The 22419-nt window shown below is 31.3% G+C and overlaps 5 protein-coding genes across 10 annotated transcripts in view; all 5 read right to left on the bottom strand.

The window, feature by feature from the left end:
- Window positions 1–6: 6 nt before the first annotated feature.
- LOC125871472 (germin-like protein subfamily 1 member 7) lies at window positions 7–898 on the bottom strand (the record flags this gene model as incomplete). Its single annotated transcript, XM_049552061.1, has 2 exons — window positions 723–898; window positions 7–248 (listed from the first exon to the last, which is right to left on the bottom strand). Coding segments are annotated over exons 1-2 (366 nt in total), but the record flags the coding sequence as incomplete, so codon positions are not given.
- Window positions 899–1909: 1011 nt separating this feature from the next.
- On the bottom strand, window positions 1910–4068 carry LOC125871476 (germin-like protein subfamily 1 member 19). The gene is made up of 2 exons (XM_049552067.1): window positions 3923–4068; window positions 1910–2533 (listed from the first exon to the last, which is right to left on the bottom strand). The coding sequence occupies exons 1-2, from the start codon at window positions 4059–4061 to the stop codon at window positions 1974–1976; spliced, it is 699 nt and encodes a 232-aa protein (XP_049408024.1). The 5' UTR covers window positions 4062–4068; the 3' UTR covers window positions 1910–1973.
- Window positions 4069–6959: 2891 nt separating this feature from the next.
- LOC125871494 (germin-like protein subfamily 1 member 19) lies at window positions 6960–8490 on the bottom strand. Its single transcript, XM_049552097.1, has 2 exons — window positions 8333–8490; window positions 6960–7519 (listed from the first exon to the last, which is right to left on the bottom strand). Exons 1-2 carry the CDS (start codon window positions 8445–8447, stop codon window positions 6966–6968), a joined length of 669 nt encoding a protein of 222 aa, XP_049408054.1. The 5' UTR covers window positions 8448–8490; the 3' UTR covers window positions 6960–6965.
- A 2486-nt stretch (window positions 8491–10976) lies between these two features.
- Window positions 10977–16380, bottom strand: LOC125870855 (putative germin-like protein 2-1). Of its 4 annotated transcripts, none has more exons than XM_049551403.1 (3): window positions 13051–13119; window positions 12016–12116; window positions 10977–11777 (listed from the first exon to the last, which is right to left on the bottom strand). In XM_049551403.1, exons 1-3 carry the CDS (start codon window positions 13068–13070, stop codon window positions 11227–11229), a joined length of 672 nt encoding a protein of 223 aa, XP_049407360.1. In that variant the 5' UTR covers window positions 13071–13119; the 3' UTR covers window positions 10977–11226. The 4 variants fall into 4 exon arrangements, 3 of the variants coding, with proteins under 3 accessions (XP_049407360.1, XP_049407359.1, XP_049407358.1); XR_007446949.1 differs by lacking the exons at window positions 12016–12116; window positions 13051–13119 and adding exons at window positions 12947–12985; window positions 15118–16380 and having other exon boundaries at window positions 11695–11777; XM_049551402.1 differs by lacking the exon at window positions 13051–13119 and having other exon boundaries at window positions 12016–12275.
- Window positions 16381–17599: 1219 nt separating this feature from the next.
- The window catches only part of LOC125871545 (germin-like protein subfamily 1 member 7), a 171061-nt gene continuing 166241 nt past the window's right edge, over window positions 17600–22419 (bottom strand). For 2 of the 3 annotated variants that reach the window (XM_049552171.1, XM_049552170.1), the window contains exons 2-3: window positions 19012–19138; window positions 17600–18315 (exon numbers count right to left, since the gene is read on the bottom strand). In XM_049552171.1, the coding sequence (XP_049408128.1) occupies window positions 17762–18315; window positions 19012–19135 (678 nt within the window). In that variant the 5' untranslated portion in view covers window positions 19136–19138 and the 3' untranslated portion in view covers window positions 17600–17761. Of the gene's footprint in view, window positions 18316–19011; window positions 19213–22419 lie in introns of those variants that run through there. The other variant, XM_049552169.1, reaches the window with a different exon arrangement.

The raw sequence follows: 22419 nt of genomic DNA, 5'->3' as shown, positions 1-22419 counted from the left end.
CTCTAAGACAACAATAATTTCCGTGCCACGAGGGTGTGTGTGAGGTGGAATTAGGCCATATGGTGCAAAATCGATACGAATAAGTGAAATTCCAAGAGTGTTGAGTCCTGCAAGACGATTTATATCGACTAAATTTACAAACGATCCCAATCCTGGTAAAGGATTTCCACTAACGTTAAGTCCTGTAACAAAGAAATCATCTGCTGTGGCCAATTTTGGATCTTTGCAAAATTTTCCATTCACGAACACTGCAAAATAAATTATAACAAAAAGAAAAAGAGTTTAACTTCTATAGATCGAAGGAACGTTTGGTTCATGAATATGAAATATAAAGTGGGATTGTAATAATTGGAAATATTTATTGAATTAAAATACACGTGTTTGATTTGAAACAAGTTTCTATTTCCAATTTTAGCCTTAACCTTCTTAAAAGATCTTGATAAAAGGGCTTTGGAAGAAGGGCATATTTGTCATTTGATTATTTTGTTATGGTATTACCAAGATTAAAATAAAAAATAGTTCCGAGATTACTTAACTTGAAATAGAAAATTTCAATCAAATATAGAATAAGATACTTTCATATTTGATCCTGGAATTATTTTTCTTATCCTGATACTAACGTCCCCCTGTAATATAAATAATTTTTTTATATTATTATCATATTTTTCATCGAACAATATAACTACATATAACTGTTCGTAACGAATGAAGTGGAATTTTACCTGGAGTATTCGAATCAGTAGCTGCAACACAAAAATCTTGAAAAGGGTTTGGATCAAATGAAGAACCAAAGGAAGAAAGAAGACCAAAAGTGACTAGAATAATTGTTAGGAGGCAAAAAGCCATTGAAATTTTTTTCTTATTATTTTTTTAGGGATGATTAATATAATAGCTAATCATAAGGTAATTGAATTTATACTGAAAAATCTGAGCCTATTCATAAATATATAAAGTTGTCACTATTTTTAATTTTTTTTTTTTTTTTTTAATGTTGAAGTGACGAAAATAGTCATTATTTTTGTAGTAGGTTCAAAGTAATGTCGAAAATATATTTCCGAGTAGATTTAGTCATTTAAGTTTGTCAAAAATGAGGATTTTTTATTTATACACATTTTTTCAAAACTGAAATTGTGACAAAAAGATTTAATTAGGAATCAGCGATCAAATCCTAGAAACTACAACACAAAAAAATGTACGAAATATCAAAACTTGATTAAAAAAAATAATATAGCATAAGTTGCACTTTATTATTTTTCTCTTGTTTTTACCTATATTCATTTAACTTTGGAATTAAGTTTCTTACAAAGAACTCTTTTTTTTTTTTCAAATTGTTTCTTCTTCTTGTTACTTATTATATTTGATAGACTTATTCTTTCTTGAAAATAGCCACATTGATAATAACTTGTTTGTGACATATAAACCTCATTCATCTATATTACCTTGCTCACTTAAAATAAAAGAAAAATTAGAAGTTGATATTTTACCTTAATTTAATATCAAATTCTTGTTGATTGATACTTGATATCATGCAGTTAGGGAATAAATTAATTAATTAAGTTCTAGGTGAGTTGATAATTTAGTGATCAATAAAATTGACAACCTATATATATTCTATGAAGAGTATTTTGAATTTGGTCAATTTCTTAACATTGCATTCACCATTCTACCCTTCATTTTTAATGTTATGTCATCCTAATTAAGTTGTTTATGAATGGTCCATGAATTTTTAAATTGGTCATATATTGAATCGTCAAATAAAAAAAATTAAAAACATAGGTGCTATATAAAAGTACTGTTTATCACACATGATTTGCAAGAATCTTCTTAGCTTTTTTCAAAAATTTTTTTGTTTAGTAATAAAGACCTTGTTACATGATGGAAGGACAGTATAATTAGAAACATAAAACAAACAAGTCATCATATATCCTAGGTGAATTTCTTCAACATACAAAACAACATTTGTATGACATAATCTAGGAGAATTTCTTTTGAAGTTGTTTAATCACATTCTTATCAAGCTGAAAACCTTTGACAAGAGCATCGTCGAGAATAGGTGGATCAGAAGCAAAGATTATATCAGGAATCAAGATGAATCCTGGACTTTGACTGTTGAAACTAGCAAATAAAGTAGCATTTGTACTTCCAACATTATACGCGAAGTGAATAAGCCCGTGTGGAATCACAAACACATCGCCAGGATTCAACATTTTAGCAAAGAGACGACCCTTATAGATGTTTTCTTCATTAGGTAGAAGTAGAAGAAATCCCGCATAAATTGTACCCTCCAAGATATGTATCATTTCAGTAGCTCGAGGGTGCGCGTGAAATTGAATAAAACCCTTTGGTTCGAAATCAGCACGATTTATAGAAATGCCTAAAGTGTTGAGCCCTGGCATATTGTTTATATCCACAATTTTTGTAGCATAACCATATTTTTTATCCACTACTTCTCCACTTATATTAAAACCTGAAGTAGAAAAATCATCTGCATTTGCAAGCTTTGGGTCTTTGCAAATCTTTCCATTCACAAAAACTACACAAGTGAAAATAAAATGAATTAAGTTAGCATATTATTAAGATATTAAGAGATAACATATTACATAAACTCAAATTATACAACATCTATAATTGTTTGAAATAGGGGAAAAGAAAGAGAATTAGCACTTGAGCCTATACTTAATTAAGTGGACATTAGCAAAATATTAGAAAATTATCCTTACAATCGTTACACCCGGATCTAATGTTTTTCTCATTTATTTCTAAATTTTATAGACAAAACATCAAACTGTTGTCTAATAGCCTTTCAGTTTGTTCAAAAAAAATCTTTAGAAGGTAATTTAAGAAGTCTATAAACTAGTAAAATAAAAAAGATAGTCATTTACTAAATAGATGTCTAAAAAGGAACAATTGGTGAAAATTTCTCTAAAGGTAGAAGTGTTGGCACATTATCTATCGACTTTCTTTGAACCGTGCGCCATTAACCCTCTAGGATTTCTCGATGACAAAACAAAAGGTGTTATTATACTATATAGTTGCCACTATGGGTGACAATTTCAGTCCATATAAGTGAAATGAATCCATTTTTCCATATTAAATTAAATGGATCACTCATATTTTCTTAAATAGGTAAATATGGACTTTAACCTATTTAAGTTCATACAAATATATGGACAAAATGGGTAAGCATGAGAATCCATATATCACTCACTTATCATAAAAATCCCTAATTGCACTTGAAAATAAAAACATTCAAAATTGTGATTTTTTGGCTCTGGGTGGGAGGTGTCCTGGGGTGGGGTGGGGGAGGTAGGGTTGGAAAAAAAAATTCAAAAAAAAAAAAGAAATTATTTTTTTTCTTTTTTAAAGTTTTTTTAATTTTTTTTTGGGGGGGTGAGGGGAGGTGGGGCTGGTGGGGGTAGGGTTGACAAAAAAAATTTCAAAAAAAAAGTTATAAAAAAATAGTTTTTGAGAAAAAAAAAATTGGGGTGGGGGAGGTGGTCGTGGGGGTGGGTGGGATGGGGCGGGGGTACAAGGTAAAAAAAAATTATATTTAAAAAAATAATATTATAACGGTGGGGTGGGGTGGGGTGAGGTGGTAGGGGTTGAGGTATTAACAGTTTAGCTTTGATTTAATATTTTTTGGCTTTAAGAGATTAAAATCATGTGTTACAATAATTTTATCAAACTGTATTTGACAGAATTCATATTTACCCATATTTTATATGTATGGATTGTGATTCAATCCATCCAAATCCGATCCAATCCACCCATTTGTCACCCCTAGTTGTCACCTAAGATAATATTCAACAAATATATAACATACGTATCATAGACATCTAATTTTTGTATATATGACTAGCATTGGTCGATCAACCAAATGTGTAACTTAAAATATTATCATGACTATAAAAGGATGATTTACCAGAAGTGTTGGAGTCTTGAACTGCAACACATATGTCTTGTAGAGGATTGACATCATAGGCATAAGCTAATTGGGATGAAAACAAAGCAGCAATGGCTAAAATTGTTATAAACCAGCTCATGCTAATTGTTGATTTCATTTGTAGCAAGGTCAATTAATTTTGAAACAAGTTTTTTTTTTTTTTGCTTAATTGGGCTTTGTCTAGTGCTATATATAGTTGTCTTAGTATTATTCCTTTATTTAAAGGATAAGTCCACATAATTTTCAGAGTTTATTATTCTTTAAGGATAAAGTCCACATAATTTTTATTTTTTTACTTTATTGAAAATGGGTACCAATCATAAAAATTCTATTAGAAAACACTTAAAACCTTTTTACCCACTATTTTTTATTTTCACTATATTTTTCTTTTGAAAATTTATTCGAAAATTTTCATTTAAACTATATTTCATGTTTTTTATTACGGAAAAGTTCATTCAAAATAATCAATTATTATTTGCGAAAACTATAGTCAAGCAAAAATCCATCTTCAACTACAACTTTAAAAATTAAATTGGGAAGGGGGGGGATTGTAATAGTATGTAGTGGCTTGTATATGAAATCTAATTAAAACATTATTTAACCAGAGCTGTCAATATGAGCTGACCCACCCCACCGGGCTAATCCATATAGGCTTTGAAATTTTACGGATCAGGACGGGCTAGCCCATTTTTGGTGTGGGTTAGAAAATCGATGGCCCAGCCCACAAGTACGCGGGCTACTGCCCTCTTTTCTTGAAAGGATATTTTTTTATAATTTTTTAGATTAAATTATAATTTAAAAATATTATCATAAATATCGACAAGACAATATTACATGGTGTTAGTGTTACTACTTGTTAATCCACAAATAAAATTATCTTTATAATATTTATTAAGTTTGATTTCAAGTAAAAGCATAAATAGCTAAATAAAAATATTAACCTAATTGTTTTCCAATGATCATAATAAAACACAATATTCTATAGGCTACGGCCTATGTAGTGATTCCCTAGAAAATTTAGGAAATTTTTATTTTATGTAATACATATATTATAAACATAATTTGTATTTAAATCGTAATATTTCAAACTTTAAAAAGATTTTGAGTTCAGACTCTTATTATTTTTAATACAATATTTTATTTTTATTTTTTAATTAATTTTTATTTGGCCCACAGACCTGCCCTATCCATATTTTTCAAGCCCCACAAATCGGCAGACTTATTCAAACCGGGCAAAAAAGTCATTTTCTTAAATGGGCTTCAAAAATCGTAGCCCAGCCCTATTAAATTACGGATTAGGTCAGGCCGGCCCAACGGGCCTAGCCCATATTGACGACTCTATATTTAACTATCTATTTTGAGATATTACTCTTTAAGAGAATATTCAATTGTGTATACTTCAGGTAAATTTGCCTAAGTTAGATAATTTTACTAATTTTTAAAAGTTTGGGGTCTAAACCATATTTTTAAAAAGTTAATTACATTCAAATTCTAAATATCCTCTGCAAAAACTATGGCCAACCACTTCAGTTCCAATTCCAACTTCAAAAATATTAAATAAAATAAAAAAAAATTAATTTTCATGAACAAACGCGTACTTATCATTTGCTAAAAATGGAAGTCAAGATAATTTTCTCATTTTAAAATGCAAGCCTCCAGTTCAAGAAGTAATAATTAATCAAGAATCTTGTGATGGTTTTGTGCTCTAATTAGTGGTCAACTTATTCACAACTATAAGCACGTTTGGAAATAAATACTTAATTATCAAATTTAAATACTTGACAAATAATCAAAGGTTAGTCAATTGGTACATTTTGCATAAAAGTTTGGAATTTTTTTAGAGAAGTTCACGATTGATCAATTGTAAATCTAAACACGTTGTCCTAATTTAGTATGTGCTAATAATTACTCCATCCGTCCCATCTTAATTGTCACTTTAGTAAATTGTCATTTTAGAACGGGTAAAGTATTATGAACCAAGTCCAACCCAATATGAATACCAAGGTCACACAAGTACTTATTGAACTGGAAAGAGCTATTGGGCCGAGAAAAAGAGCTATTGAGCCGAGAACAAGTAATAGGGCAAGATTAATTTGGAATTCGGGTCGAGTAGTGGGTGTGAGAATGGTTCCATCATAAGGGCTAGCGGTCACTGATTTAGGAATTATGCATATTGAAGAAAATGTTTGTCCTCTCTTCTTCTTCTAGAGTCTAAGCTTCTTATCTCTATCGTTAGTTATTTGTTATTTTCATATTTCTATTGTAATTCAGTAGTTTGGGTATAAAAAATAACGATTCTAAAGTTGTAATCACGGTCAAATTCATCTATCAAATTAGTAAGCAATTGGGTTTGTCACAGAAAGGCGCATATGCCATTTCTGATTGACAAAAGGTTCGTCTATGTCATATGTTCAAAGTTTGGCTCATCTATGTCATTTCTATTTGAGAAAAGACTAATCCATGCCATCATTTGTTAACTGAAATGACATAGATGAGCAAAACTTTTAACGGATGACATAGATGAGTCTTTTCTAATAAAGTTCGATAGCATATTTGAGCTTTTTCCCTTTCAAAAAATAATTTAATTAATGACGTAGCCGAATCATATTTAACCACGTGTAAAAAATAGTTTTGCAAAATCGGAACTGTTTTCAGCTAACAAATAATGACATGGATGAACCTTTTCTCAAACTGAAATGACATAGATGAGCCAAACTTTTAACAAATGACATGATAAATAAGTGTTTTCTCAAAGTTCGATCACATATTTTAACATTTGATTTAAATAAGTGAAGCTACTAAATATCACATCACAGGATATAATTACTTATTTTTATCACATTTGCAAGAATCTTTATTATAAAAAAAACCTAAATTACATGATGGAACATAAACAATTTGAAACATACAACAAACAAGTGATCATCCTAGGTGAATTTATTCAACATACAACATTTGTATAGTGACATATAACCTAGGAGAATTTATTTAGTACATAATTATATAATTCTAGTAACATAACCTAGGCAAATTTCTTTCGAAGTTGTTTAATCACTTTCTTATCAAGCTGGAAACCTTTGGCAAGAGCATCGTCGATAATAGGTGGATCAGAAGCAAATATTATATTAGGAATCATGGTGAATCCAGGATTTTGACTGTTGTAAGTAGCGAGTATAGTAGCATTTGTACGTCCAACATTATACTGAAAGTGAATAAGCCCTTGTGGAATCACAAACACATCACCAGGATTCAAGATTTTAGAGAAAAGACGACTCTTAAAGAAGTTATTTTCATAAGGTAGAAGAAATCCCGCATAAAGTGTGCCCTCCAAGATAGTTATAAGCTCAGTAGCTCGAGAGTGCGTGTGAAGTGGGATAAGACCCTTTGGTTCGAAATCAGCACGAATTATAGAAATGCCTAAAGTGTTGAGTCCTGGCATATTGTTTACATCAACAATATGCACAGAATAACCATACATTTGCCTCACTACTTTTCCACTTTCATTAAGTCCTGAAGTAAAAAAATCATCTACTTTTGCAAGGTTTGGGTCTTTGCAAAACTTTCCATTCACAAAAACTGCACACAAGTGAAGTAAAATGATGTTACCATATTATTAACATATTACATAAATTCAAATTATACAACATATGGTATAAAATAAGGAAAATAAAAATAAGTTATAAGTCCAAGGGCTTTTGTCCAGTGGTAAGAGTTTAGCACGTGATGTGAGAGTTACGTTGCACATCATGGGTTCAAACTTGTTATACGTAAAAGCTTAGTACTTTAAGTGTATATTGTCCCACTTAGACTTTATTCCTGTTTTTAAAAATTGAGCAAATATTACTCTTAAAAAATTATTCTTTTAGACAATATTCGACTCGGATCTAATGTTATTCTCATATACTTTTAAATTTTATAGATAAAACAATAGACTGTTATCTAACATTTATAATAACATACAAAAAAAAAAATTAGTTTTTCAATTTGTTTTTGAAAAAAAATTAGATCGTAGTCTAAGAGGTCTATAAGTTGCAAGTAAAATAAAATGATGGTCATGATTTACTTAACAAATGTCCTAAAAAGGAACCATTGGTAAAAATTTCTTCAAAGGTAAAGGTATAGGCACATTATCCATCAACTTTTGAACTATGCACCACTAGCCCTCGAAATTTTATCAATTACAAAAAAAAAAGATATTTTATGTATTGTATTGCTGTCAAACAAAATAATAGTCGATAAATGCATAGTATAACATACTTAAAATATACATCTAATTTTTATATTATATATATTTATATATATATATATGTTGGTCGACCGATCAAATATGTAACTTGTCAAAAAAAAGGTTACTTAAAAAATTGTGATGACTATAAAAGGATGATTTACCAGAAGTGTTGAAGTCTTGAACTGCAACACATATGTCTTGTAGAGGATTGACATCATAGGCATAAGCTAATTGGGATGAAAACAAAGTAGCAATGGCTAAAATTGTTATTATCATGCTTGTAACAAATTGAAGTCTAATTATATTAAATTTGGAAACAAGTTTATTTTGCTTAGTTTGGCTTGTTATACTTTTTATTTTTTCCAAGAGAGATACCTAGTACTATTTATAGGTGTCTTGGTCATTTATCTTAAGCAAAGTCTAGTAATTTTCTCATTTTTAAAATGCAAGTTTAAGTTTAAGTTCAAGTGGTAACCATTAATTAATCTCATTATCTTTTTTCCCTCTGGTCAAAGTCAATAGTCAATTTATTCACAATTACTCTCTGCACATGTCTGGTGAACTTCTTTTAAGTTTTAGTCCGTGTTTGATATTTGTATTAAGACCCGACTATTTAGGAGTTAGGACCAATTTAGCTATAAGAGAATTTTTTTACCTTTTTTGAATTCTTGTTCACTTTATTTGAAAGTTAGCATTTGATCAGATATCTAATTTTGATCTGTATGATATAACCGATCAATAGAACCACCTATTTTTTTATCATAGGCCAAGGATTTTGGTGTTGACCACTCTAGATGCTAGATACTGAGGAAGAAAAATAGGCCATACGATGATAATTGAGAGGCTTTCACTGAGCATATTTCTAAATTGAATAACAAAATGACAGGAATTTGTATAGATCAGATATATATATATATATATATATATACACATCTATAGTGAATTGTGGTTCCAAAATGATAAGATCATTTTTTGTTTGGACAAAAAAAGGTCTCTTATAAAAGTTTTGTCACTCTTGTCTACGATAGCTTCAAACTCCACTTAACCCCTCCTCCTTTCGTATGATGGGGATTGTCGATGTATTGTGTGAGCTGCATTTTGATTTTCTTTTATTAGTTTGTTACTAAGACTATTTCTAACTATTTTTTGCAAAAAATATGATTAAATACAACTCTAATTCTAATTCCACATTAAAATTTTTAATTAAAATAAAATAAACGTATTTAATTTTTATGACTAAATGATAAGTTTTAATATCCCTTTTTCCCAACTTAGTCATTTTTTGTTAAAAATGAAAGTCAAAGTAATTTTCTCATTATAAAATGCAGGGTCAAGTTTAAGTAGTAACAATTAATCAAGAATCTTGTGATTTAATTTTTACTCTAATCAGAGTCAATAGTCTACGGTCAACTTATTCACAACTCTACGCTTATGCATGGTAAATTTACACATTCAAAGTGTGTAAATTTATAGAAATTAAAGGTGAATTTACGTATCGAATGTTTACACTTAAATACCTTAACCATCAAAGGTTAGTCAATTGGTATATTTCGCAAAAAAGTTTGGAAAAATGAGAGAGAAGTCCACGATTGATCAATTGTTAATCGAAGCATGTTGTCCTAATTTAATATTTGCTAATAATTACTCCACCAGTATCATTTTATTTGTCGCTTTAGCTTAAAAAAATCGTTGACTATAAAGAGATCATTTATCTTAGAATTTTTAACCACAACAATATTGTTGTATATATAGCTAGTCATTTTTAGTATTCTCTCTGTGAGTGACACAACTAGAATTTCGAGATTTAGATTTTTGAACTTTGAACGTGAGTTCGATTGTAAAATCTTTAAGTTTTTTTTAAAAATGAAATTTATATATTTGAAAATTACTAAAAGAAAAAAACTATAAATTTACAAGAATTGATTATTTAAAATATTTAAAGGTATATAAAGAAATTTTGATTTAAACAAAAAAAACTTTATTGGCTCTTATAATTTCAACGGTTCCACATAAATTAAAACGGGGGAAATAATTTTAATATCCGGAGCTTCAAAAGCAAAGGAAAAAAGCACATTGATATGATGGTTCCATTGCAAAACAGTATTGTTTTATCTTTTGGCTTTTTTGTATTTATGTCAAACTTTTAGAGATGTAACATTATTTATAGTTGGATCTTTTACCACTCAAGGTTGTGGTAAATGTCTTTTCATTTTTAATCAAAAGTTTTGAGTTATAATATTTTTAATTTCTCATCATATACCTATATCCCTGGTCGAATATGTTGAATTCAGTTGAATCCGATAGTTACGTGTTCCATCCCCTTCTTGGGAAGGGGAAGAAGTTGGGAAAATAGTTTGGTTGTATAATGTAAAGCTACATAGAAGAAGAGAAGACTCACTAATTAAAACATACAACCATATGCTATGTTTTCTTTCATTGTTTTCTTTTTCTTTTATTTGGATTTGATACACTTGAACTAATGATCTTTCGAAACAACTTGTCTATCTCCAAAACATAGTGATAAGGTCTACGTACACTATACTCTCTCCAAACCCCAACTTTGTGAGATTTCACTTGATATGTTGTTGAAATAGTGGAATAATGTTGTACTAACATTGTGTCTTACATTATATTGAAAGTGACTACGCCCCCTAAGGAACCACAAGCACAACGCCAGGATTCAAGATTTTAGAGACGAGATGAGTACCCTCACATCGATCCATTAAATCAGGAATGAGAAATTAAAACTGAGATGTAAATGAACACCCACAAGTATAGACAAAGTAAATTCGATATCTACCTTACCATGTCCACCCCTAATTACATTACGAATTTATAGACTTGATTTCGCTTTTCATAAAATTAACAACATGATGGTAAGAATTAGGGGAAATGTCAGCTTCCATAAATGAATAAGTTCACTCCAAATACTGGAAAAAATACATACAATTGGAGAATAACGTATTATTCCAACGCTTTACAAATCGCTAGTGGTGAGCATCGCGCTCCAAACAACTTTCAATAAACACACAAATCATATTTGTAATGTCATAATCTAGGAGAATTTCTTTCGAAGATCATTAATCACTTTCTTATCAAGCCGGAAGCCTTTAGCAAGAACATCGTCCAGAATAGGTGGATCTGAAGCAAAGATTGTACTAGGAATCATGACGACTCCAGGATTTTGACTGTTGAAAGAAGCTAGCAGAGTAGCATTTTTGTGTCCAACGTTATACTGGAAGTGAATAAGCCCCTGTGGGATCACAAACACATCACCAGGATTCATGATTTTAGAGAAGAGACGACTCTTAAAGATGTTTGCAGCATCAGGGGCAAGAAATCCTGCATAGATAGTACCCTCTAGGATAGTTATAAGCTCAGTAGCTCGAGGGTGCATGTGAAGTGGAGAGAGACCCTGTGGTTCCAAGTCAGCACGAACTATAGAAATACCAAGAGTGTTGAGTCCAGGCATCTTGTTTACATCCACAATATTTACAGCAAAGCCTAACTGAGGCACTGCATTTCCCCTAACATTAAGACCTGAAGCAAAGAAATCATCCGCTTTTGCAAGCTTCGGGTCTTTGCAAATCTTTCCATTCACTAAAACTGCACAAGTCAAATAAAAGTTAATGAGTTCCTACAATAAGTTCAGATTCACAATCAAATATTTATAGATATTCAGTAAATTTCTTAATATATATGCATAGTCTAAACAAAAGCTAACCGGTGAACCCACAAGTTGTTATGTGGATCCGTTACTGGCTAAGCATATTATTCAAATATTAATACAACAGATAACAATTATGCCTTGTTCGCGAACAAATACTGTATAAGGATGATTCACCCGAAGCCTTAGAGTCGTTAACTGCAACACATAGATCTTGTAGAGGGTTGAGATCATAAGCATAAGCAGGGGAAAGAAAGAAAGCAATGATGGCTAAAGTTGTTATGAACCAGCACATCCTCATTGTTATAGCAAAGTTTGTTTCTTAGCGAAAGACCGAACTTTTTCTGGAAACAAGTTTGTTTTACTATGGACTTGTTATGATATTCTTCAAACAACCAGAAAGGTGTGACTATTTATAATCTGATCCAAAAAGATAGTGTAGGTATTTTCCCATTTCTAAATATAGATTTAAGTCCAAAGAAGTGACCTTTAATATAATCAGTAGTCAAAAAATCGTTCATTAATTAGATCAGTTTCATTACCTAAATGGGTTGAATAAAGAGAAGAACTTGCCTTGAAAAGTAGAGATTAAAGGTCTATTTATTTCTTGATTACACAGAATCAGAAGTAACCAACCATTCTTTTCAGGGATGTAAGTGGAGCTTTCATGGTTGTTCAGATTTAACATCTTCAATAAACAACTATCTTATGCTTTCAGGAATGTAGGTAGAGCTGTACTAGTTGTTCAGATGTAACAATGTCAATAAACAACTACCTGATGTGAGCATATGTTGTGGATTCACTACACCAAAAATGATCTTACGCAGCAATTAATTAACGGCAATAACTTAATTGCCGCTAAATATGTTTTTTTAGTGACAATTACATCTTAACACTCTGAGTATATGCCGCTAAAGCTTATAGCGACATTGGATCTAATGACAATTAACTAATGCCGGTAAAGGGTTTAAACACTCTTTGTTAATGTGCATAAGCAAAGAAATCATCCGCTTTTGCAAGCTTGGAGCTAAGCATGTAATTCATATATTAAGAGCTAACAGACGACAGAAATTATACAGCATACAACAACTATAGAAGGATGATTTACCCGAAGCTTTAGAGTCATTAACTGCAACACATAGATCTTGCAGAGGGTTGAGATCATAAGCATAAGCAGGGGAAAGAAAGAAAGCAATGATGGGTAAAGTTGTTATGAACCAGCACATCCTCATTGTTATAGCAAAGTTTGGTTTCTTAGCAAAACAAACAAACTTTTTTCTAGAAACAAGTTTGCTTGCTTTGGGCTTGTTATGATTGTTTTAAACAACCAGAAAGGTGTGAATACTTATACTCCAATTTAGTCGTTTTTCATATCTTTGTTTCTGTTTTAAATTATATTTAATACTTGTTTTCTGTCTATCCAAAAAATAGTCCAGGTGTTCTCATTTCTAAATGCAGATTTCAATCCAAAGAAGTAACCTTTAATATAATCAGTAGTCAAAGAAATGGTTTATTAATTAGATCTGCTTACTTACCTAATGGATTTAATAATTTCATAGAGATGGAATTCTAGGCACCCATTGACTAACTTCTTAAATAATACTAAAGAGTAGAAGAATCTGACTGGTTTGTAAATGAGAGGGTGCTATATTTATATGTAAATATTCTAAAGAAATAATGATTGACAATTCATTTAGTTCTTGATTGTACAGAATTAGAAGTAACCAACCATTATTTTCAGCAATGTAAGTACAGCTGTCCTGGGTTGTTCAGATGTAACATCCTCAGAAAACAATTACCTGATGTGAGCATCTGCTTATACCGTGTCATTGATGAGATCAGACCCCTTTAACTTCAACCTCGTAGACTCAGATTATTCAAGAGATTCCTTTCACATATAATTTTGGAGTTTGAATTGAGAAATGAATTATTAACTTAAGCATGTAGTCCTAATTTTGTTTACTAGATTGTTACTTCTCCTACAAATGAATGTTCTCATCTTAGTATGAATCAAATGTGAACTTCATAAAAAACTAGCCTGACATTCAATATAGACTGAATTATGAGACAACATAGGTCATAAATCGTCTTTAGCCCTTTGCACTCTCAAGTAATTAGGCTTAAATTTTTCTATTATATTACAAAAACTATCAAAACCTAATTTCTAAGATACCACATCAATACTATTACTGCTAATCCTGAGTTACCGAAGACGCTAAGAATCAAAGAAGCTTATGAGAGTTGGTGTTGCTGGAAAGTTGACAGCACCATCAAACAGACTTGGAAGATGATACCTGCAGCAATTTTTTGGAGTATTTGGAGGGAAAGGAACACAAGATGTTTTGAAGGTCTATCAACTACTTTACATTCTCTCAAAGTGGAATGCCTTATGTGTCTGTACAGTTGGGTCAATTTGTCCTATGTAGATTCCCTGGATAGTTTTTTAAATTTTGTTGGCTACTTAGTTTTAGCATAATTGTACTAGAGCCAGCAGACCAACTGTTTTTGCTTCTACTTTTGTAACTAATTTGCATCTTCTTGATGCCTTCAATGGAACATTTACTCCATCAAAAGAAAAAAAAATTAATCTTTAATTAACTTGATACCTTGCAAAGGACACATCTCAATATTGAGGGGATAATCAATATTGGGCTACAAACAGAGTGAACGCTAATACTGCAAATTGGATTTGAGTCTCTTTTCCTAAGGGATAATCAATATTGGGCTATAAACAGAGTAAACAAAAAACTGATAGAATAATTAAGGGGTTAAATGCTAGAAAAAATGGTCAACAGATATACTCGGGTATAAAATCTCCCCCTTTAATGTGATCCATCGACCATCATGTTTATTGGTGATGGCTCAACGATGATAAAACTTTTCATCCGAATCATAGATACAAATATCCAATTTGTATAATAAATTCTATCATAAAATTAACACTTCAATAATTGATACTCATAACTTGAGGGCGTGGGCTTGTTGAAATCCTCTTGCAGCTTATCTTCCAAGTTAAACAGAAATGGTATAAAGTATTCAAAGCCAGCCTCAATGGAGACAAGGTTGTTTTATAGATTGTATACATGAAAATTGAGGGCTTCACAAATCAATACTTTAGCCCTTGATCACAAGCTAACAAAAAGGAAAACCAAGGTGAACTACCAAATACAGAGGGACAAGAAGTTCTAGCAAACTAAGCTCATAAAATCTAAGCACAACAAACACGCAAGAGCAAATTGCCAAGAAACAAACTAGCTTAAATGGAAATGTGACATACTTCAATAGTCCCCAGCGCAAACCTTATAGCTCATCAGATTTGCTCAAATTGCCACAAACATTGCATTCCATAACTGAGGATAGAGATGCATCAGGAGGCAACGGAGCCAATGTACCCCAGCAATTCTCTTGATTACACATGTATCTAAGGAAGAAATACGCGTGAGGAAAATCTTGATCCCTCTCCTCCACCTCGCCATTTACATTTACTTCATCATCCACGTCTTCCTCCATCTCTTCATCCTCTTCCTCTTCCTCTTCATTTTCCTCACCCTCCTTATCCATAGCATCATCCTCACCATCAGACCAATTAGCCTCAACCACACACCGATCACAATTGCAAGTAAAACCATAATCCTCCTTCAACCTTTGCTGCCTTTCCGAATACTTAAAATTCACAGGGAAATAACTCAAACAAATCTCTCTCCCCTCAGGAACATCATGAATCACCCTAACAACAATGTCAGTATTACTCCTGCTATTAACATCCGTATCAACATACTCAAACCTACACGCATTCGGAAGACAATCATGATTGAAAAACGACGCCATCGGATAAATCCCATAAGCCCTAACACCCCTTTCTCTATCAGCCTCAAAAGGTTCCATCAACCCAAATGAATTCACCTTATCCTTAGCCAAAAGAGCCGCAGTAAGCTCTTTAGAAAACCCAAATTCACCAAGATTCAACGACGGGCACGTAGCAACGAGAGAATGAAGCAAAAGAACATCACTTTCCGACACAAATGACGAATCCCCTTGAAGGTTTAACAGCACACGAAACGAAGAAGGAGAAATCACTGCTAAATTATAAGCTGAGATAAGAAAAAAAGCTTGAATTTGTTGATCTACATTCAAATTATTATGAGAAGAAAAGGTGTTTCTTAAGTGAGTTAAGGATTGGCAAACCCAAGGAGTATGAGAAGAGGATAAAGCTATAGACTGACAATTAGAGGTACAGAAGAATGAAGAAGTGCACCATGAGCAAGGAATTGGAGATTGTAGGATTACCCTGAAGCAATTTGAGCAAAAAGTGCTGTTCTTCACAGAAGCAGAGTAAAGAAGGAGAGGAGAGTCTTTGAGGATGATTTGTCCAGGTTTTAGGGGTTGAGTAGCAACAATTCCTCTTCCTCTTCCTTCTATTTCTGAAATTTTTAACAATTGATTGTTCTCCATTGTTGTGTACTGTGAATTTTCTCTGACCTTCTGCCGCAATTAGGGTTTTTAGGGTTTTAGCTATGAAGACGATACTGTCACTTCGGGTTTTTCTATGGGGGAACAAATTTTAAAAAAGGGCCCTTTTGGGATCCCTATTTAAGGCGTAGTCAAATTTTACGAAGTTTGTAGTTTAGCCATTTTAGATATATGTAAATTGTAAGCACATGAAGTTGACTTGGGTTTCCTACTAAAAGGCTATTATCGAAATTTATGAAATTTGCAAATTTAGTCACTTTGATATAGCAATTGTGAAATTGAAAAAAAAAACCTCAAGATATGTATGTCTCAAATTAGCATATATGACAAAACTTATGTATGTTTGTATATATAATAATGAGGTTGATGTTATAACCTTAAGGGGTCGTTTGGTGTGAGGGATAGTACCAAATAGTCCCGGGATTAAATTATAGTACCGCTTATTTTGTTGTTTGGTTGGCAAGTTCGGGATAACTTATCCCGGGATTAATAATTAATACCGGGATAAGTTATCCCTCTCTTTGGGTGGTATAGTAATCCCGGGATAACTTATCCCGGGATAAAATAGGTAAATGACAAAAATGTCTCTTTCAACCCTTTTGTTCTATCACTTTTTACATTAATGAGGGGCATTTTTGTAAACAAATAAATTATTCTTAAAATTTATTATTTTGAATACAACAAACCAAACACTCAATAAAAAATAATCTCAACACAACTTATCCCACCATAACTAATCCCAACATAACTTATCCCATCATAACTCATTTTCAAACCAAACGACCCCTAAAAGAAAAGTTGTAGCACTGTTATGAACAAAGTCTAGTCCAATGTGGTTATTAAAGTTACACAAGTAGTTATTTGGCTGACAAGAGTTATTGAGTCGAGAACAAGCAATAGGGTCAGGTTAATTTGGGATATAGATCGAGTAGTGAATGTGAGAACGGTTTCATCAAAAGAGATAGTGGTATGTGATTTAGCGATTATGCTTATTGTCGAATAACGGATTTGATTTCTCTAATTTTTCTTTTTAAGTCTTAGTTTCTTGTCCTCATTCTTATTTTCAATATTTAGGTAGCTAAAGTTTGAAAAGATTTGGAATTCTGGTTTGTTTTAAGTAATGGTACAAACGTGGCTAATTGTTAGTTTCTTCAATTTTACCGTCACCGAGGAGGACTGTGGTGAGATCGATAAGATCTCTCCACCCTTAACGAGTTCTCATATTCGATCCCATTGAGTAGAGAAAGCTTACATAAGTAGCGTTTCTCCCTTAATGTACCATATGCGACATGAATATGAATTAATCCTCACATTCAGTCCACTTACTTTTTTAGGTGTGTGACAAGATGTCATATTACAAAACAAAACTTTCAAAAGAACATCACAAAAAAATTACAATAACAAATATGAACTAAGAAGAACTTGTCTCATTAAATTTGCAGTGAATCCAACTCTAGGAGAACTGAGCTCGAAGATGTTCAATCACTTTCTTATCCAATTGAAAACCTTTAACAAGAACATCATCAAGAATTGGTGGATTTGAGCCAAAGAGTTGATAAGGGATCATGTGTACTCCAGGATTTTGGCTATTGAAACTACTCAAATGTGTTGCATTTGTGGTTCCCATATTGTATTGAATGTGAACCATACTTTGTGGGATCACAAAAGCATCCCCTGGATGTAAGATCTTATCGAATAGCCTCGATTTGAAAGGATTTCGTGTATCAGGAACAACAAATCCAACATAGATAGTACCTTCCAATACCAGTATTAGCTCTGTTGCTCGAGGATGAATGTGAGGTGAGATTAATCCAAATGGTTCAAGATCAGCACGAGCCATCGAAATGCCTAGAGTGTTGAGTCCTGGCATTCGATTTACGTTCAATGCATTCACAGAAAAACCAAGATTTGTTGGTGTTGGCATTCCACTTACATTGAAACCTGAAGCATAGAAATCATCTGCATTTGCTAGCTTTGGGTCTTTGCAAAACCTTCCATTCACAAAAACTGCAAAACACATGAATCAAACAAAACAACATTACAAACATATCCAATGTAATCCCACAAACTAGAGTCTGGGGTGCGTAGCATGTATGCAAACGTTACCTCCACCTTCATGGGGTAGATAGGTTATTTTCTATAGACCTTCGACTCAAAAGAAGTGTAATAAAAACATGATTGACAAGAAAATAATGGCAACAGAATAGCAAGATAAACAAAGCAAATAAAGTGACATTTATAATACTAGGTAATACATCAAAAGACGAGACTAGCTCCCTACCTCTTCCCCGTAAAAGTACTCCAACACACGGCTACCTACTACCTATCTTGTCCTAATCTAGTATTCCTCGACCTCCAAACCTTTATATCTAAAATTATATCTTGTGCAAGATGAAAATGTGCCAAGTGTAAAAAAATATTACTAACTAACCTGCTATCACAAATTAAACTAGATCTTTCCACTACCCACTAAAAAACAAATGGCGGCGGACAATTCTGGTAGCTAAACAACAAAATCTATTGCTAATCTTATTTAAAACACGAATTATAAAAAAATTCCTATCAACTACTACGAGTTATCTAACGATAGATTAGCAATGAATTTCTAACAAAGTATTACTTTTTTTTTTTTAATTGTCAGTATATAACTTAAATCCGAAAAACTCCACAAAATAAAATAAAGATAGGTAAGTGATTAATTACCTGCAGAATCATTGGAATCTTGAACAGCAACACATAGATCTTGAAGAGGATCAAGATCATAAGCAGAAACAAAGGAACAAAAGTAAACACTAAACACTACACTAATTAAAATCAACAAAGCCATTTTCATTCTAATGATAAATAATTTGGCTACTAATCACTAACCAATCAAGAGTTATTATTGGAAATTTTTATAGTAGAGATCAGAGTTATATAGTACTTTAAAAAAAAAGCAGTCAAGATTTAGTTTCAAGAATCTAATGCTTTTTAAGTTTTCAAGAAAGTGGTCAACATCATCATGAGTGTAATCCGATTCGATTAAAAGTTGATCAAATTTACTTTTATATTTTTAGAAATATTTGACTAATATCAAAATAACTTAAAATAAGTTAAAAATCAAAAATAGATTCCTCCTACTTTTTATTTTTTAATTTAAAAATTATTTAAACTTGATTTTTTTTTTTAACTTAAATTTTTTTTTTTTAAGTCATACTCGAAAGTCTTTTTCTAACAATATAGATTTTTTTTTTCTTTCATATTTTATCTCTGTGGCTTGAAATGAATGAAGAAATGGGTAGTAGGGTACAATGATTTCATAGATAGAAATATCTTTTGCCGACCAAAAAACACATACAATGTCATTATAAGTGAAATTCTTTTGGCGCAAGTGAAGATTTTTTTGGCCTAAGTTTAAGTTTAATCTGATTTTAATATAGATATTACACGCGAAGAGAATCAAAAAGAGTTTTTGTTATAAAATAATTGAGTCTAATATCAGAGGCGAGTTCGAGATTTAAAGATTGTGGGGGCAGTATTATCTTAACGTAGGCACTAGCAAAACGTTTAATGATGATTGAGAGATAATAATCGTATCCGATTTATAAAAAGATATGAGCAGTAGCGAAAATATAAATATATAGGTCAAATATTTTGAAATTAATCTGAGATCGCAATTATGGAAGATGTAGGTTCAACCAACTCCCAAGATGCACTTATGTTTGTGAGGATACACAATTAAATATATATTATACACACAGATATATAAACAAATAAAATTAACAGGTGTACATCTATGTATGGATTTGCCAAGAAAATTATCAATATTTCATCTCTTATTGAAATATCTAAAGCAAATCCAATCATTTTTTTTTTTTGCAATATCCAACAACCAAGATGATAAATAACATGCATGAATTGTCATAATCAATATTTATAAGTTAGAAGAAGCAGGGCCGGCTTTAATATAAAGCAACTAAAGCAAAAGTCTTTAGGCCCCTTAATTATGTAGACACCTTTTTTTATTAGTCATGAATTAAAGATAGAGTAGTTTAAATGAAATCGTAGTACAATACTTTTATTTAAAAAGGGAAGAAATTAATGTTTTAATGATGATTCCAACGGTAATACAGGTAAAAATTTATTTTATTGAACGTACTCCCTTTTTAATGTAAAAATAGCAATATGAACTAAATATTTAATCCAAATCAAAAAACTTACGCGTAAGAGTCCTGACAAATGATTAATATTCAGACGGAAGTATTAAAACAATAGTTTTTCATATATTGGTATTTTTCATTACAACAATTTGGTCCTTTTATTAGGACCAAAAAATGCATTTTATTTAACCATACAAGCATATTTGATACTACTATTACATGATCATTAAGGTGACTCAAAGTCTGTCATCATTGATCCACCATCCTCCTCATATTTGGACTCATATATATAATCAGGATCAGGATCAGGTTCACCGGTTATGTAATCTTTCTTGATTGGCTGATTAGTGACAGAATTAACCTCATTATTGGTATATTTGTTGGGTTGATCACCATAAGTAAGTGTAGTAAGGACCATTAATCCAAGGAACATGATTAGCAAACATTTGGAGGGTGACATGTTTGCAATGTTAATGTGTTTTTGTTAAACTAAAGTTCATTGTAAGTATCTTGCCTTGATAGGAACATGAAATTTGTGTGATGTTTTGTTTCCTTATATTGAGGAATTCACTATATAGAAATGAGAAGAATAAAGCGTAAGGACAGAAAATACTTAACCGCAATCAGAGTTAAACTAAATTGCTAAGTACTTTTAATCGTAAGAGTCACAAATTAAAATTATACCTAAAAAAAAAAGAAGCAAAATTATTAAGTTATATATGGCCTATAACAGGGGAGGTAGCAATAGCATCAGGCACTGCACATTTTAATTTGAATGAATTAAAATGAACTAAATTAATAAATAAATCATTGCTCAACCTTGCACAAAAATTCTTTGGGCAGAGTGAGAGTGCATAATGACAGTAATAAAACTCGTTGGGCGGAAATTAGTTGAGTCAAACAGACTAATAATGACTTAGAGCTCAACTTCGCTCAACTTTTACTAAGTTTTAATTTAATATATATTCTTATAATTTGGTTAACTACCAAATACTTTTTTGTCTTTATTCACATATCAAATAAATAAATTATTTTAATATACATAAATGATAAGTAGAAAAGCGATAGAAACTAGAATAAATAGTGCAGTAGCAATAAATGCAAAATTTCATATGTCAAATTGGGCTAAGGTTAAATCAACCCTATTTTTAGGTTGACTATGCTATTCTTGCAATCAAGATATAAACAGAAATGAATATACTGAAGGAAAAAAAATATTGACTATAGAAAATTGTTTTCTTTAAGAATTTAATCCATTTACACTTGCTTAAGGTTTGGATTAATTTCTCCCAGGATTGAATGGAACATTGTTTTAATATATTGAAATTGTAAAATTTTAGCGAACGCACCAAACAAAATAAATCACATGATACTTATTGTTTTTCTTTTTGAAAACTTTATGCAAAGAAGAGAAAAAAAGTTTAAATTTTGAAGTAAAAGATTTTGTTTTTCGATGTATCAAATATGGCGAAGCCTCTAAAAATTTATAATCATCAATAGATGCGAAGGCAACGGAAGAGAAACTTTTCATTAATTGAAGGGAAGTGACTTTTTGTTCAAAAAAAAATATGTTCGTTCTACATGAATTTCAAATAACTTCGTGAATTAATAAATTATTATTAATATTAAAAAAAAAAGGAAATTACTTAGTGAAAATGAAAAATTAATTTTATTCAAAAATTTTATCAATCAATCACATTATTTATCAAAATCAAACATCTTACTTTTCTAAAGAAAAAAAGTGATCAAGGCTACGCCCATCAGGTCAAACATCTTATTTTTCATCTTATAATTTATTTGTTGATCCTAATATATTAATTTAATAAGCAGACATTTCTATTCAAACGATATAAATATTATAGTAATATACTTCTTTGGGCCGGCAAATTTGAAATATCAATACATATACCCATAGTTATCCACAATAATTTCTTTTGTTACTAAAATTTCAAAGTTTTGACCAGTATGGCTT

The sequence above is a fragment of the Solanum stenotomum genome, chromosome 7 (genome assembly GCF_019186545.1).
Source record: "Solanum stenotomum isolate F172 chromosome 7, ASM1918654v1, whole genome shotgun sequence".
Taxonomy (NCBI): domain Eukaryota; kingdom Viridiplantae; phylum Streptophyta; class Magnoliopsida; order Solanales; family Solanaceae; genus Solanum; species Solanum stenotomum.
Note: the sequence above shows the minus strand (reverse complement) of the source record. Positions and strands in the feature narration are given on the sequence as shown.

Bases quoted from the DNA above. Each gene is read 5' to 3' on its own strand.
- LOC125870855 (XM_049551401.1), bottom strand. From the start codon at position 16,290: ATGGAGAACAATCAATTGTTAAAAATTTCAGAAATAGAAGGAAGAGGA.
- LOC125871476 (XM_049552067.1), bottom strand. From the start codon at position 4,061: ATGAAATCAACAATTAGCATGAGCTGGTTTATAACAATTTTAGCCATT. The intron at 2,534-3,922 runs GTAAATCATCCT...TCACTTGTGTAG, and splicing joins TCAAGACTCCAACACTTCTG to TTTTTGTGAATGGAAAGATT.
- LOC125871494 (XM_049552097.1), bottom strand. From the start codon at position 8,447: ATGATAATAACAATTTTAGCCATTGCTACTTTGTTTTCATCCCAATTA. The intron at 7,520-8,332 runs GTAAATCATCCT...ACTTGTGTGCAG, and splicing joins TCAAGACTTCAACACTTCTG to TTTTTGTGAATGGAAAGTTT.